This window comes from Propithecus coquereli, unplaced genomic scaffold (assembly GCF_000956105.1).
Source record: "Propithecus coquereli isolate 6110/MARCELLA unplaced genomic scaffold, Pcoq_1.0 Scaffold65, whole genome shotgun sequence".
NCBI lineage: Eukaryota > Metazoa > Chordata > Mammalia > Primates > Indriidae > Propithecus > Propithecus coquereli.
Genome location: NW_012152507.1, coordinates 2311586 through 2327727, shown reverse-complemented (window position 1 = coordinate 2327727; position 16142 = coordinate 2311586). Strand labels below are relative to the sequence as shown.

The window sequence follows — 16142 nt, the reverse complement described above, 5'->3', positions numbered from 1 at the left end:
TATTTTATCTATAATTATAAATGCCAGCCAATCTTGAAAGATTCTTAAAAAGGAAAAATGCACTACTCATGAAATGATGAGAAAAACTTGTGACAAAATACCTAGCACCATGGCTAAAAATGATATACTATAAAGGTAACTCAAAGAAAAGCAATGAAGAGATTCATGAATATTGTTCCAGGTCACAGGTAGGCTAGAAAAATGTGATAATGTGTTCCTACGTGTATTTATTACTAATTCTCAATAAATGCTATGTTTCAATGTCTGTATAAGTATAGTAAATACTTTCCTGCCTATCTGCTACACTGAGTTACATAAAAATAAACAGGTTCATACACAAAGATACCCTTCCAAGATACTTAGCAATTCATAACATTTTAAGGTCCTGTCAAAAGTGTGTATTTATATCAAATTGGCTTTAAGTATAAGCAGACAGAACCAAGAATGATTTGTTCTATTCCATCAAAGGGATATATGTACCATCATAAACTTCAGATACTGTATTTACATAATTCTAAAGCTTTGGAAGATGGATGAATTATTTTTAACACTTACAGTGCATTAAATACTGCAAAGAACAGGATAAGAGACGATTCCTAAGCATTAAGACAGAAGATTAACTATAGCTGAATAAAGATGGTAAGTTCAAAATGGTACTGAATAATATTTTAAACTTTCTGGACCTTGGTACCTTCAGTTTTTAAAAAAGCCTATCTTGAGCAATATAAATTTGTTAAGGTTGCAAGATATAAATTATTACAAGTTAAGGTGACCGATACCCTGGAAACTTCCAGCTCTACCACCTCCTAGCTGTGTGACCTGGCAAGTTACTCAATCTGTCTGTGCTCAGCTCCTTCATCTGAAAAGTGGGGTTAATGATGGAATGGGGTATTGTGAAGATGAAAGATGATGCTTATAAAGCACATGCATGAGCTTCACACACACCCAACAATCACTAAAAGCTTGAACTGAAGCATAAAATTCAAAATTAATTTCAAAATAGCTAGGCACAATACATAAAAGTCACTCTAAACAAGGTATTTTATCTACAGCTCACTTTCATAAAATAAAGCACATGCTGGGAAGAGAGTCAAAATTTATTTAATAAGAATGACTCACAGACAATATAAAATTCTTGCTCACCAATAACATTTGCAATTTCTTTTCCTGGATGATAATTATTTGGGCAGCAGACAGAAAAACATTACAGACAGCTGCTATCTGCCAGCAACTAATCTCCACTTCTCCTTCCTATAGGTTTTTTTTTGAGACAGAGTCTCACTGTGTTGTCCTGGCTAGAGTGAGTGCCGTGGCGTCCGGCTAGCTCACAGCAACCTCAGACTCCTGGGCTCAAGCGATCCTCCTGCCTCAGCCTCCCGGGTAGCGGGGACTACAGGCATGCGCCACCATGCCCGGCTAATTTTTTCTATATATTTTTAGTTGTCCGATTAATTTCTTTCTATTTTTAGTAGAGACTGGGTCTCGCTCTTGCTCAGGCTGGTCTCGAACTCCTGAGCTCAAACAATCGGCCCGCCTCAGCCTCCCAGAGTGCTGGGATTACAGGCGTGACCCACCGCACCCAGCCCTTCCTATAGGTTTTGCTTCCACCTGCATCTTGGCCTTGACATACTCTTTCTGTATAAACCCATTTCTGTATTGCGATGAATGAGTAGCCTCTCCACCAGCAGGCATTTTTAGGAAAGGTCTCAGGATTTCATTCCCACGGTTTTCCCACACCCAAACCAACCAGAGACTGAACACAGGAAAGACATAGCTTGGCCCAGGAGAGTGGCCATGTCCACTGGGGCTGGCTGTCATACCCACTACTGCTCCCATCCCAGTGTAAGTCAGAAATATGAAAAAAAGAACAAGGCAAATATCCACTTCCAGGTCTAAATCCATATTTTTGGAAGTACTGATAATTTCAGGGCTCTAAAGACACATCCAGGCTTGACTCTAAGTCTCATCCTCTCAAATCCTAGTCTCGAATACAAAAGGTAGTGTCTTATTAGCTGCTCTGTTTACATCAGGGTCAAAATGGAGTATGTACTACCTGTGGCTGGCCTCGTTTCCAGTTTCTAGCCAACATAAGAGAAAGCATTTTACCTTCAGAACAGACACCCTAGACTTGTTGCTATTCCTTGTACAACCACCCAAGCCACTGGCAAAGTGCCTAGACAGGGAGCAGAGGACAGTGACACAGTACCAGCGAGTTTCCTCTTTCATTAATAACACTTGGAGTCCCGTACTCTCTCAGAGGTCTGATGTCCACCTGTCCCAGGACCTAACAGAGACACTAGCTACGACTCAGTCAATGTGCCCTTCAGTCTTTTCTTACAGTGTGAACCTTGGCAAAAGGAGTATCTTAGAATCTCTGGGCCTTTCGGCAGAATTCAGCTTCCTTATCACCACCAAGTTGCAGTGTTGAACATTTATGTCTTTTTCTCACCCAATTTCCACTGCCAGAGGATAATTCTGACTTAGAGTCAGAAGACAAGGGTCTGAATCCCAGCTTTGCCACTCCTAGTTGTATAAACAGGTTTACCCTATCTTGTTCCGAGCCTCAGATACCACATGTGCAACTGAGCCTAACAAATAACATGTATCTGCTCACCCACCTACGGAGTTTTGTGGAGATTGGGTGAGAGTATATGAAATACTCTGAAAACGTTAAATGCTATTAGGATTTTAAATATCGTCATGCAAATTCCACACTGGCATTATGTCTGCCAACAAGAGGCCTCCCAAGGAGTTGCAGAGATTCTCCACAAAGGAAATGAACCTTTCTCATGCTGATGATGCATTTTCAGAGGTCCTTGGAGGAGTTGGTATGAGAAGAAGACAGGAGTAACTTTAGAATGGCTTAATCCTAAATCTAGATGAGCACTTTCAAAGAGTGATACCTCAATCTTCCCTCTCCACTTCCCTTTCCTATTGGATTTTCCAACTTTGTTCTTTGAAAATTTGTCTTTTTCTCTCTTGCATCTCCCACATTCTCAGATCAGCCTCCAGAGTCTCCATCTCCTCATGTTCGCCGTGGATAAGAGCACAGGTATTCGAAAAGGCACTCTTGGATCTCAGCTGAGTGTGCTGCTGTCTAGCTCTGACACTTACACAAGCTGAATCACATCTCTTCGCTTCAGTTGCTCATGTGAATGGGAATAATGCCACCTGCCCCGCAGGGTTCTCATGAGAAGAATGACACGTAAGAAAAACCAAGTACAGCTGAGCTATTATCTAGTTTCTTGACTTCCCAGTGACTGAACCCAGTCGTTGCTTCTAGGTTCTCCTCCTACTTGAACCTTCTGGAGTATTTGACACAGTTGACTTCTTCCTCCTCAGAATCTCCCCTCTTATGGATTCCTTTACACCATACTCCCTTGTTTCTCCTTCGACCCTTTGACTGTCTCATGTCTCCATTATTCTTCTTCTTCTCATCACCTAAATGAAAGGATTCACATGGTTTCTGTCCTTGTCTCCATTCTCTTCTTGCCTTACCATGTACCTGAATGACCTTCCTGACACTCAAAACTTCTCCTCTCCTTCTATTTCTTAAAGATACACGTTACTCAAATTCAGAATATTTAAAGCAAATCTATATTCTTTCCAAACCTACTGCTCATCTTGTATTCTCTATCTTGGCTAAAGGTCTTATCTACCTTAGCAGAAAGCTTAGAGTCAGTTTTTACTTTCCCTTATTTCCTATAACTAAGAAGTCATCAGATTCTGTTTTTCTGCCAAGTCTGTCTTCCGATCTGTACGTTTTTCCCACTGCAAATACTCTAGTGTAAGCCTCGATCATTTCTTATCTTAATTGTTTCCAAAATCTGAGCAGTCATCCTGCCTTCCATCTTACCCCCATCAATCCTCTGTCAAAGATCTCAACACGCTCCTGTTCAAATCTCACCACAGCCTACAGAACTGAAGCCAACTATTCAACTCAGCACCTGGGATCTGCCACACTCCGGATTCATGCTCACAAAGCATCTTTCCACATCATTCCACCCACTCACCTCTACCAACATCACCCAGGTGGGTAAGCGTACCCTCTGTTCCAGTATCTCCCTCTGGAGCAAAGAGCCAGTTTGCTTACAGTTTTGGAAAATGGAGACAGTGTCTTTCTCTAGAGAAAGGGCTTGCTTGCTGGCCGGCCATTATGAAAGGTTCAGGTTTCCTAAGTTCAGAGTTTGTCTCTTACAACACAACCTGCTGTATCATCTACAGGTATATTCTGGCCATCTCTGCAGTGCCGTTGGAATCAGGTTCAGGGAACCAGTATAAAATGCAATAGTCTAGCTACTGAGAGTAATAAACCATCCCTTGCTGCAGATCCAGGGGTTCTGTGTCTTCTGCCAGTATCCATGAAACTACACAGGATAACTTGTTAACATGTAAGTAGCATAAAATCTCAGTGCCTGCACTGTCTTGAAGTTAGACTGGAGCTAATCTTTAAGAATAGGAACCATACCTCCACCATGCTTCCCTCTAATATCTTTCCTGTGGGAAACACTCCAAAAAGTGTGAACTAAACATGGGTGTGGCCAGGAACAGGTAAGTATTAAAGTAAGCTGGAATGAATGGGGCAGCTAAATAAAAAGAAATTTATTTTCAAGCTCATGTAGCTCAAGTTTAGTGGCAAAATTTTACTAATATAAATTAGAAGAGAGTCTCAAACTCACAGCAGAAGTTGGCCATTGCTTTCTGCAAGAGTTCTTTTCAACCCTTTGCAACAGAGATGAAAACATCAAAAAAGACCTAATGGTGTCTCGCTGCTGCCATCTGCCTCTCCACCTCAGAGCAGCTGCAGCTTCAGGTACTAAATCAACGCCAGGCAAGCCGGGACAGTGCCCTTTCTTTTTTTTGGTGGGTGGGTTGGGGGTAGGAAGGGGAGAGGGGCTTCTGAGGAAAAGCTGGAGATCATCTACAAGCCATAGCGTTCTTCCTGAGACTCTGTCTGGCCTTTTTACTGCTCAAGATATTTTACAGCTGAAATGTCCACAAGTCACTGAAGAACAGAGGTTAAAAGCCAAACCAGTTAATTTTGCTGCTTATTAACAAGAGCCACATAAAATTACGAAATAAAGTGAACTCAGTTGATTTATTTCCCTATGTAAATTGCTATTTAGAAAAACTAAAAGTTCCTCGGTGCTCCTAGGGCCTTGAATCAATAATGGGACTACTTAATTATAATTGGCCTCAATTACTGGATTTATCTTTAAATAAGCAACTCACATTTACTGAGCATTCAACATGTGCCAAGCAGCATCCTCTTTTAATTCTCACAACCCTGCAAAGGACATGCTACTACTACCACCATCCTGTCTTATGATAATATGAAGATGTGGAGAGGTTAAGCTGCAGCCTTAATAAGCAGTAACGCTGAAATGACAATCAAGAGAGACTTTGGGGCTCAAGCTCTTGGCCACTATGCTAAGAGTTGAGTGAGCACCATAAAAATGATGCCACGGACCTCATCAGAACTTGCAAACACACAAAGCTTAGCATGCCTACTCTGCAGCAAGATAGTTTAGCAAGTTTTTCCTCTAAAAACATCTCCAGCACTACTTGAAAATACACCACTGTCATTCTCTTATACCTACCCAATCTCCAATCCCAAATATACCCAGAAGCAAGATGATTTATCTTAATGACTATAAAAAGTCCTATTAATTTTCTTCACTTGTTTTGTAGATGTGTTAAAGAGAAAGAAAATGGATAAAATCATAGGTAACAAAAAGGGAAAAGAAGGTTGGAGAACTCATGGGCTCGAAAAAAACAAAACAAAAAAACAGTCATTGCACAATAGGAAAGTAATAGCCCTAAACCAAAGGCAAGGACTTGGGGTATGTCATCTCAGAGGAAGTATTTGCCCCTATTAATTTAGCTCAAACATTCATGTGGAAGCTGATAGCTTTCCAGAGTGCCCTAAAAACAAATAGGATTACTAATTGAGAAAATGAATATTCAGCCCTGACTTGCTTGGATTTAGTATTTCAATTATTCATTTGCATTTCTGCAGACACCACAAGACTCTTCAGCTCCCTCCCACATAAGACTGTCCTCTATTTCCACCCACACTCACCTCACACCCATTCTGATTAAAAAAGAGACTGCATGCAAACTCTAGTTTACTTGCTGTAAATTTTCTGAGGACAGCTGTTCTTTATTTTCTTCATTTTGCCTGTAATTTGCCCTTAGCAATTTAAGATCAATGTGCAACTGTGGTTAAAGTATGTTTCAAGTTCACTTTGGGTGTTTTCTCTCCCACACCCGTAAAGATTAATACTGAAATTATACATTATAATCTTCGATCCGAGCCCATCTTGAGACCCTATACAATTCCAAAGTGCTCTCAAAGAGGCAGAACAATCTTTAAGCCAACTTCAGTAAGATTTTCCAAAAATCTAAAACTTAGCTTTTCAAAGGAAGAGAAATTCACTTTTACATACAGCAAATCAAAGACTGTCACATCTTATATGTGGCTTCCTACCGCTATCCCATGAATTCACAGCTCGTTACAATGCTGAATTTGATAACTGACAGCTTGCCTAGACCAACATTTTAATGCCATGCTCTAGAAAATTAAAGTGAATATTCAAATTATCCACATATGGAAGATTATTTTTTTTAAGAGAAACTTCATAAACAAAAGTGGCATATAAGTTTAGTGTTAAGTCATAATGACTATTTTAAAAATAGCAACTAAAAGATGTTTTTAAGCAAAAGAGTCTTCCCTTTTTTTTTTTTTTTTTGCATATTATACAGTGCACACACCTGAAAAACTAGGTGTCATGCAGGCCCGGAAAAAGACAATGCACTGGGCATGAGGGTGGCTTTTTAGGAAGGGGACTTATTTAATTGAGGAAATTATGTAATTACACTCCACGCTCTGAAACAATAAGACCCTTTCACATGTAACATGATGTAACTTTCTGTGTCTAATGTTACCTGCAATGCAGAAAGATGCTGACATAGATTTGTGAATGCATAAATTCATGAAGGATTAAAAACCAATCCTACATGTTACGTGAAAAGTACTAATTCCAACCACACACAGAATTCTTCCAATAATTTTACAAATTATACATAATATTGTCAATATGGTATTTTAGTCAAATTTCTGAATACTTAAGCAAAAAGCAAATGCTTATTGAGTGCTTACTATGTGAGCAAAGCACTGACTGTATTTAGAAATGAGAAGAGGAAGGCAATGGATAAATATTTTCACCATTCCAAGTAAATAATAAAGTTCCTGAAACAAAGTAAAATATACGAAATATAATTAACAGTACCAGGCAATATAACAGCCAAATGAGGATCATGCACATTTCAGGATTAAATAATGCAGGAGAAATGAAGATATACAATTAACGAGTATCTACTATGTACAAAAACTAGTTTTTCCCTTAGAGATGGGGTCTTGCTATGTTGCCCAAGTTGGTCTCAAACTCCAGGCCTTAACTGATCCTCCTGCCTCACCTTCCCAGAGTGTGGGGATTACAGGCTTGAGCCACTACACCCAGCTAAAACTAGCTCTTTTAACCCTCACAAACCTGGGTAGGAGGTAAACAGTGTGAATGAAATTCCTAGTTACTTCATTTTTTTTTTTTTTTTTTTTTTAAGAAGTGAAGGGCCTGAGAGGTTAAGAATCTTTCCAAATGCCTATCTTACTGCACCACTTTGGAGCTTAAACCTGACAACTCCTTATCTCCCAAAGGCAAGACACACCCTTCAGTGGAGCAACCCCAGTCAATCCAAGTGCCAGCTCCCTCCATATCCACTCCTGCCGTGCCTTCTCTCCTGCCTCATGACTTGTAGGTCCCAGATGCACCACATTCTTTCCAACTTCTATGCTTTGACCCTGCTCTTCCCTCTGCCAAAATTCCTCCCAACACTCCACATGCTTGTGAACCTGGACAATTCCTCATGGCCTGCAGAACTCAGCTCAGGGGTCAGTGATGTTTCAGAGGCCCAGGAGGGGCAAGGGAGAATGCTACGCCCGTTGTCATTTTCCAGAGATCCAGGCAGAGGAGCTGACTCCATCACAAGAGAGCCACAAATCACGGTAACTGCACAGCGATGTTTGTTTTCGGCAAGACCAAGACAACAGAGGACAGGCTGTGCAAAGCTCCTTGAGAACAATGGGTGTTTTCCCACAAAAGGACAAACCACTACAGGACACCAGAAACCAGATGTCACACAGAGATCAGAGGAAGTACTGGGGTGACACAGTGGGCAAAGTGAACAAGACCTTCCACGCACACTTCTGAATTTGCCTGGGTTCACCTGAAAAGCATTTGAAATTTTAATTGCCCTTGGCTTCCAGCACATTGAAACTTTGCCACTTTTAGTCATTTTGTTATCCCTTTTCTCAATCTGAGATTTTAGGATGGAAGTCCTGCCCTACATCCATACGGTCTCTCTCATAATCCCAAAAGCTCCATGGACCCCTGATCTTCAAAAACCCTACTCTCTCAGGAAATCCCTTGCAGCTTCTTCTGTCCCCTAAAGCAGAAGATTAGAAAATCCCTCTCTCCACTTGACTGCTCTGTTCTTACTGGGTCTCTCATTGCCTAAAGCAGAGGCCCAGTCATCACCAATTCTGATTCCACAGATGTGGACTGAACCCAGGGACCTGCATTTCCAAGGGCACCCCTGGTGATCCTGATGTATGTCCTCAGGTCTGTGAAGACCTCTGAGTCTCCTTGATATCCTTTGTTTCCAAAACTCAGACTTGAAAGTGAAATTCCTTGGAGAACTCTGATCCTTTACATAAAGCCAAACTGCTAAAGGTGACCAGAACACCTTCAGCAAAATCACTCACATATACATGTGCCATCTGCCCCACACCCAAATCTATTTTCCAGAATCAGTTACCTCACTTATGGAATACTCTATCCCAAGCAGAATTCTAGAGCATACTACACATGGCTACCAGTACAGTTTTCATATTTACCTTTTTAAGCCTGCTACTTGGCTATCCACCACCTAGCACTTACCCGGTTCCCTCACAATCAAATGCACATGCCTGATCTCCTGCTCTGTTTCTTCACACTTCCTTTCCAATCAAGTTTGTCTGTCTCATTCTGTCTCCACATCTTTGCTGAGGTTTCTCTAAATGCCAAAATATACTTTCCGATCCTTTAAATCTGAGGGAGCCTATTCCTAAAGACGTCCTCAATTAACGTCATCTTCCGAATCCATCAACAAGCACTCGGATTCCCTTAATCTGTGCAAATTTGTAACATTTTTATTTCATCACCTGGTATACTGCAATTGCTTACAAATCTCTTATGTTTCGTCTGCCATTAATAAATCAAGGACAATACATAACCAACCTTTCACATGTACCCCAAAGGCCTAGAGCAAGGCTGTGTACCCCCTGTGACTGCCCCATAAATACTGGTTAACTGACTGGTTCAGGTTAGAACTAGGGCTGAACTACGATACATCATCTGTTATTGAGGAAAGGAAAAGAACATTGTGCTATTGTCTCTGGGACCTTCCTGTTTTATTTGTTTGAGTTTGGACTGGGCTATTTTTAAAAAGAAGGGAAAAGTTCCCCACGTACCAGGACACTGTCACCATGAAGATAACAATTGTGCATCCCATTTCTCCAAGGCACAAGCAACTCTTCCAGTAAGACTCCCACCTCTCAGTTCACACCCAACAGCAATTAAGTCAGAATGACTGGGTACGAGAGCCTGGCATCAGCATTTTTAAAGATCCCAGGTGATTCCAATGTGTAGTGAAGTTTGGGAACAACCGCTTTAGAAAGCCCTTCGGCTTGGTATACATAAGCCATACTTCCCTAGTGGTAGAGTCGGTACATATTATTAACAAATATTTGGCAAATGGATTCAAAATCAGTTGATCTGACTCCCACACATGCCATAATTTCATGAGCAAACAACTCCATAGAAATGAGACAGTATAATTTGTTGATTTATGCTGATACACTGAGGCAAAATGGAGTTTGTTCTCATCTCAAAACTGGAATAACTGCTAAATACTCCCACCCAGGCAGAGACATGCTAATATCCATATAGTATATTTATTATATATATCGTATTATCTAAGATATGTTAGCATGTTACTACACTAAAAATGTCATCTTAGGGTATGAAGACTACAATAAATTTCAGACATTTGTCTGATGCTTTGCAAATATTTCAGAGGTGTCACAAATAAGGTTGATAATAAAAATGTCAAATGTCATTTTCAAAAGAACATGTTAAGAAAAAAGGTAAAGAGAACTAAGCCACTTTCAGAGGCAGTTAAAAGCGAGAGGAGAATTTAGCAGAGGGGAGGTGAGTCTAATTTTATGTAATTTCTTGACTTCTTAGATTTCTACGAAAGGCAAATATGAGAGAGCAAGGTCCCAGGAATTGAATAATTTATTAATGCAGCAAGCGGTAGGCACTTGTATGTGCACTTAGAGACACGTGGTCCAATATTCTAGGAGTTGTCGGCAGGACGAGATTTTCAATACCCAAGTTAGAGACACGACATATTCTTTCTTTACTCAATCAAATCATAGTTTGGGCTACTTCAGGAAATGACAAATTGAGTAACTCTCCCCACCCAGACTTATTCAACCTCTCAGCTGTGGCTACGAGTCTGTGCCACAGCTAGCTTGGACCAGCTGGGGGGTTGGAGGGTCTCTGAGTCTAGACCAGGAATGTCCAATAGAAATATGTGACCCACCTATGTGATTATAAGTTTTCTAGTAACCACACTGAATAAAGTAAAAGGAACCAAGTCAAATTGATTTCAAATGGCAAAATGTTTTACCATTTTAACATGGGTTTACACTGATGATACAACGTCTTTCAAAGATCTTAACGATAGTTTAAATTCTTTTTCATATTCAGCCTTTGAAATTCAGTGTATATTTAAATAAATGTATCTCATATACATTTTGTGTAATTGATACAATAAGATTATAAAAAATGTCTTTTAGTTTTGATACTGTAACCAAAACAACAACAGAACCTTGTAAGGCTGCCTGATTACATTACAGTTTCAGGTTTTTTTTTTTTTTTTAACCAAATTTCTAAACATGGATCTTCACAATCTTGGAGAAAAAGTCCTTTTGAATAAATGACTAGTTTAATGAGTATGATTTGAGGAAAGACCTCTTGAGTAAGTTTGATTAATTTCCTTAATCAAAATATGAGGTTTTATTTTCATGATCAAAAATTATTTGAAACTAGCTCATTCATAACGATTAATTTTGATGCCAAATATTTCCTTTTAAACGTTTTAGTCCTAATTCCAAATCTTATATCAACACGAATATACAAGGACTAATCCAGAATAAAATGGCAATATTTGTCCACATTACTTTTAAAAACCCTTACGTTAAAATGATCTCCCTTTTACCCCAACTCATTTCTTACATGTAGGCTCAATCTTTTCAGTATTTGGGTTACTGGTTCTGCAGAAGTCAGGAAAAACAGCCTTGTAGTAATCAAAATGTTATCCAACTGTATATTGTTTACTTTATTGTAAATACCGGTGAACAGTGGTCAATAAATGGTTTTATATTCCTTTAAAAAAAAAATGATCTCCCTTGTTTTTGGTAATCTACCTATGACTTCAGTAAAAATCTAACATGGCAGGATTAAACCAAAATCTGATTGAACTGAGGATAAGCAGCATGTGAATAAAGTGGGAGGATGGACCCCCCACTTAAAAGCCCATTGTAAGGAGAGCTCACTCCACAACTGAGCTGTCAGAAGAAGCATCCAGAGGACACAGGAGAACCTAATGGAGGAGACACAATGGCCACAGCTGAATAACTTAAAGGAGCAAATGTCTCATCTGCCTACCTTGTCTGGAAAACCTCATGTCCCTAAATTATGGATATGTCTGCTGCCTCCAACGCATTGGCTCAGTTCTGCTGGAACCTCATGGGGAGGGTTTACTGTGCCCCTCCTGCTCTGTGGTCACTCAGAAGAAAGACATCAGACACAATTACCAGCAGGGGGAAGATAGTTTCCAGAATAAAGAACTAGAGCCCCCACTGAGCGTTATTCTACACCTGAACCCAAGGATGCTGACATTCCAAGTAGATATGACCTTGGATGTTGACATAGCCATTTCTCATAACCTGAGGCATGTCTGTTGTGAATATTTCAAAAAGAATCGCAGAGAGTATATCGAAAGATTCAAACACATAATCTGTGTTCTGTGCTCCCCTAAGTTTACCCCTAGCCAGAAATGCTGACAGGTGGACGTGGGAATAGGCAAAGAATGGAATATGAGGTGTTTGCAAAGAATCTGTTAACCGACAAAGGGCAATTCTACTGTCTTCAGAACTTAGCTTCTGGATTGTGGGCTTGAGAAATGAAGAGTTCCTCTCAGCCAGGACACTGTGCCTTTAACTACCCCCTGGGTGAGGCCCCGGATACACCAAGTAGGGATTTTCCTGGATATGAACATTGGAATCATTTCCTTTTATAACATTAGCGATGGATCCTACATCTTTACATTCACTCAAGTTTCTGCTACAGAGTCACTGAGCCCATTTTTTGCTCCTGCAAATCCAATTAACAAAGATTGAGGCTTCCTGAGTATCTGTCCTGAGATGAATGTGGGACTGTCAGATCTCCAGTTTATCCTGAGCAACGCAAAAACTTTGAGCCACAAAAACATATAGAGAAAATCACGTCGTGCTAAAAGCTAAAAACTTTTCTGCTTGGTACAACACATGGGACAAAGTTACAACAGAAAAATATGGAACATTTCATAAATCATAAACATAAATTAAGCTGAGGAATTAAGAAAAATTACATTTAAATAGAAAAATATGGAACATTTCATAAATCAAATATAAATTGAGGAATTAAGAAAAATTACATTTAAATATTAAGTATTGTCACAGTTGTCTTTTGGGTTTTCTGTTTGTATTTCTGTTCCAATAAACATCTTCTAAGCTCACAGATTAAAAAAAAAAAGAAAAGGGTAAGAAAAATGCTAACTGCTTTAACAAAACCATATGAAATGGTAGTTTTCAGACAACGATAGTCAAATTTAAACATGGAAAACAGTAATTAGAAATAATTCTTCAATTAGATCTCATTAAATGCTTCTGGTATACACATCCAAGAAGTACATGGCAGTAATAATGCCATTTACCAACTATTTCCAGCTCTCTACCTGTCTTCCAGGCTCAGAGTAAGGTTATGCTTCCAAGAGTCCTTTGGGGCTGAGTGGGGCTATGCAGATATTTATGGCCAATTAGTTGCAAGCAAATGTAACTCACTCAAAGCCAGGGCATTTACTTGCTGGTCCAAAGCCCTCCAGAGCTTCCTTTCCCTCTGCAAGGCAATCAGGCACCTTTAACTTGGCCAGCTGCTTCCTACACCCAGGTGATAAGCAAAGCCCTCCAACCAATGCTTGCTGAGTGAAAAGTTAAGTCTTGTGTTTTAAGCCATGGAGATTTGTGGGTTTCTCATTACAGGACCATAAACCAGCTTTATCCCCGCTGGTTTAAAAAAAAAAAAAGAAGAAGAAGAAAAGAAAAGTGAAGCAACAACACCAGTAGCATAAAAAAAGATCAATAGCCAAGACAGCTGATTTGGGAGAAATCATTAAGAGCAGTATTTCCTGAAGGAACTTCCAAATTTAGGATACAAGCCTGAGAGAGTCTACAATGTTCCTCCTTATTTTAATAATATGATCTGACTGTTGATTCCTTTAAATCTATTTTTAGTCTATTACTCCATTAAAAGCAAAAGGTTTCAGTAATGGTCAAGTTTAGATAACGTTAAAAAATAAAAATAAAAAAGGTTTCAATAATGGAAGACCTTTGGGAACAAAAGATTTGAAAAGAAAAGCACGTGCTTTTCATTTTTATATGGAAAAAATCAAGCATTAAATGTATAGATCCATTCTTCTGTTTTAAAAAATCCAGTAATTTACATATTTATAATAAATACACATTCAATACATCCAGATTCCAATACTTATTTATCCCACTCAATGTATGTAACACCCCATTAAAACTACATATATCAATCAGAAAGCCTTCTAGATAGATCTTTATCCATTCAGGCAGAAGCAAATATGTATAAAACATACCCTTTGGGGAAAGAATTTGATTTATCAAAATAAATAAGCATGCAAATGATATGATTAAGGCTGTAACTTAAGGAACTCAGGAAAAAAGAAACATGAGTGTTGATTAAGAGATTAAAAGTATAGTATTTTTTTTTCTGAAATTTTTGAAGCACTAGGAAAACGAACAAATTTGTCAGCTCAACTTCAGTGCAGGATGAAATAAATGAAAATCTCTCAGCCTGAATGGCCGCTGTACAAGTGTGGGAGATACGGCTTTCTGTGGCTTGTGTTGTTGTTATTGACGGGCAAATCCCCAAATCATAAAACGGCTCCTATTCTTCAGTTCTCCAGCACCCTAATTTCACAGGGGGCAGTGCTGGCTTTATAACAAAGACCTTGTTTTGACAGAAAATGTGAACGCAGTGTTTCATCCCAGTAAGCCATCCAAAGTAGGACTAGAATATACAACATATAAGAGTAAATTAAATATTCAATTTAGCTATACTTCACTGGGTCTATAAACAAAGAGAATTTCAACCTCCAGAGACAGCCTGTTTTGCAGTGTTCAATATCTGTTTTCTCCAAAGTCTGGAATGGCTGCAAAGTGAAAGGGCCTTATTTTTCTGTAGAGACTACTGGGGAAAAAAAAAAAAATCTTTTGGACTTTGGGTCAGGAGGAATTAGTTTTGCTTAAACTTAAAGCAATGGAAACAATGGAAACAACTCAAATATTTATCAACAGGTGAATGCATAAACTAATTGTGGTATATCCATATAATGGAATACTACCTGGTGATAAAGAGAAATGAACTAAGGATCTACCCAGTGAGTCTTAAAAACATTACCTAGATAAGGCCAGAGTCAAAAAACTATATACTGCATGATTCCATTTGTACAAAATGCTTTAAAAAAAAGAAAAAGAAAAAAAGGCAGAACTAGAGTGATAAAAAGCAGCTTGGTGATAGTAAAGGCCAAGGAGGCAATAGGGACTGATTGCAAAAAGGAATTTGGGGGAAAACAGAAATCTCCTATGATTATAGTAGTAATAGTTACGCAACTATCTATGTCTTCAAAACTCATCAATGTGTACAATTAAAATCAGTGAATTTTACTGCATGCAAATTATACCTCAATAAAACATATTTTTTAACAGGGACCCACAAAACAATGGAAGATGAATATCTTCACAATGCTTGAACAAAAAGTGACTGAGATCAGTCTTCGTCCAACACTGCTGACCCTTCTATGGATTCCTGTGAGCTAAACTGTGTCCCCCCAAATTCACAGGTTGAAGCCCTAATTCCTAGTTTCTCGAAATGTGACTATATTTGGAGACAGGGCCCTTAAAGAAGTGATTAAGTTAAAATGAGGCCCTAGGGCAGGGCTCTAATGCAATAGGGCTCAGGTCCTTAACAAGGAGGAGAAATCTGGCCACACAAGGAACACCAGGACATGCACGCACAGAGAAAAGGCCATGTGAGGACACAGTGGGAAGGTGGCCATCTGCAAGCCAAGTACAGAGGCCTCAGGAGAAGCCAAATATGCTGACACCTTGACCTTGGACTTCCAGCCTCCAGAACTGTGAGAAAGTAAATTTCCGTTTTTCAAGCTCCCCAGTCTGTGGTATTTTGTTACAGCAGGTGCAGCAAACTAACACAATTCTCATTTCAACACTGACTTCTTCACACAGGAAAGAAATATATATAAATAAAAAGGAAGATCCTACATTGCCATAGAAAATGAGTAACTGACTCTCTGACACCAGAATGAGTATGTCATATTAAGGCACTTCGTAACACTTAACTATGCAAGGGGAGTTTTAAATGACTCAGATTTTACATACCTATAGCCTTTCATGAATAAAAGGATTCAGACAATCATGTTACCTCGCGTTTCAACTGCGCTGATGCATTTTCTGAGAATTGTGAATCCCATCTTATCCAACTGTGCACCTAAAAGAAATATAGTTACAAAATATTAAGGGCACAATTATCACCTTTCTCTTCCTTACAAAAACAGAAAAAAAATTATTTAAATCCAATTTTGTATTTCACTATTTTAAAAAAGCTAAAGGC

At 39.1% G+C, this 16142-nt stretch overlaps 1 protein-coding gene across 1 annotated transcript in view; it reads right to left on the bottom strand.

Moving 5' to 3' along the window:
- The window catches only part of ARHGAP10 (Rho GTPase activating protein 10), a 285825-nt gene that overhangs the window by 122613 nt on the left and 147070 nt on the right, over positions 1 to 16142 (bottom strand). Inside the window, exon 12 of the mRNA XM_012660012.1 lies at positions 15954 to 16019. Within this exon, the coding sequence (XP_012515466.1) occupies positions 15954 to 16019 (66 nt within the window). The remainder of the gene's footprint in view (positions 1 to 15953; positions 16020 to 16142) is intronic.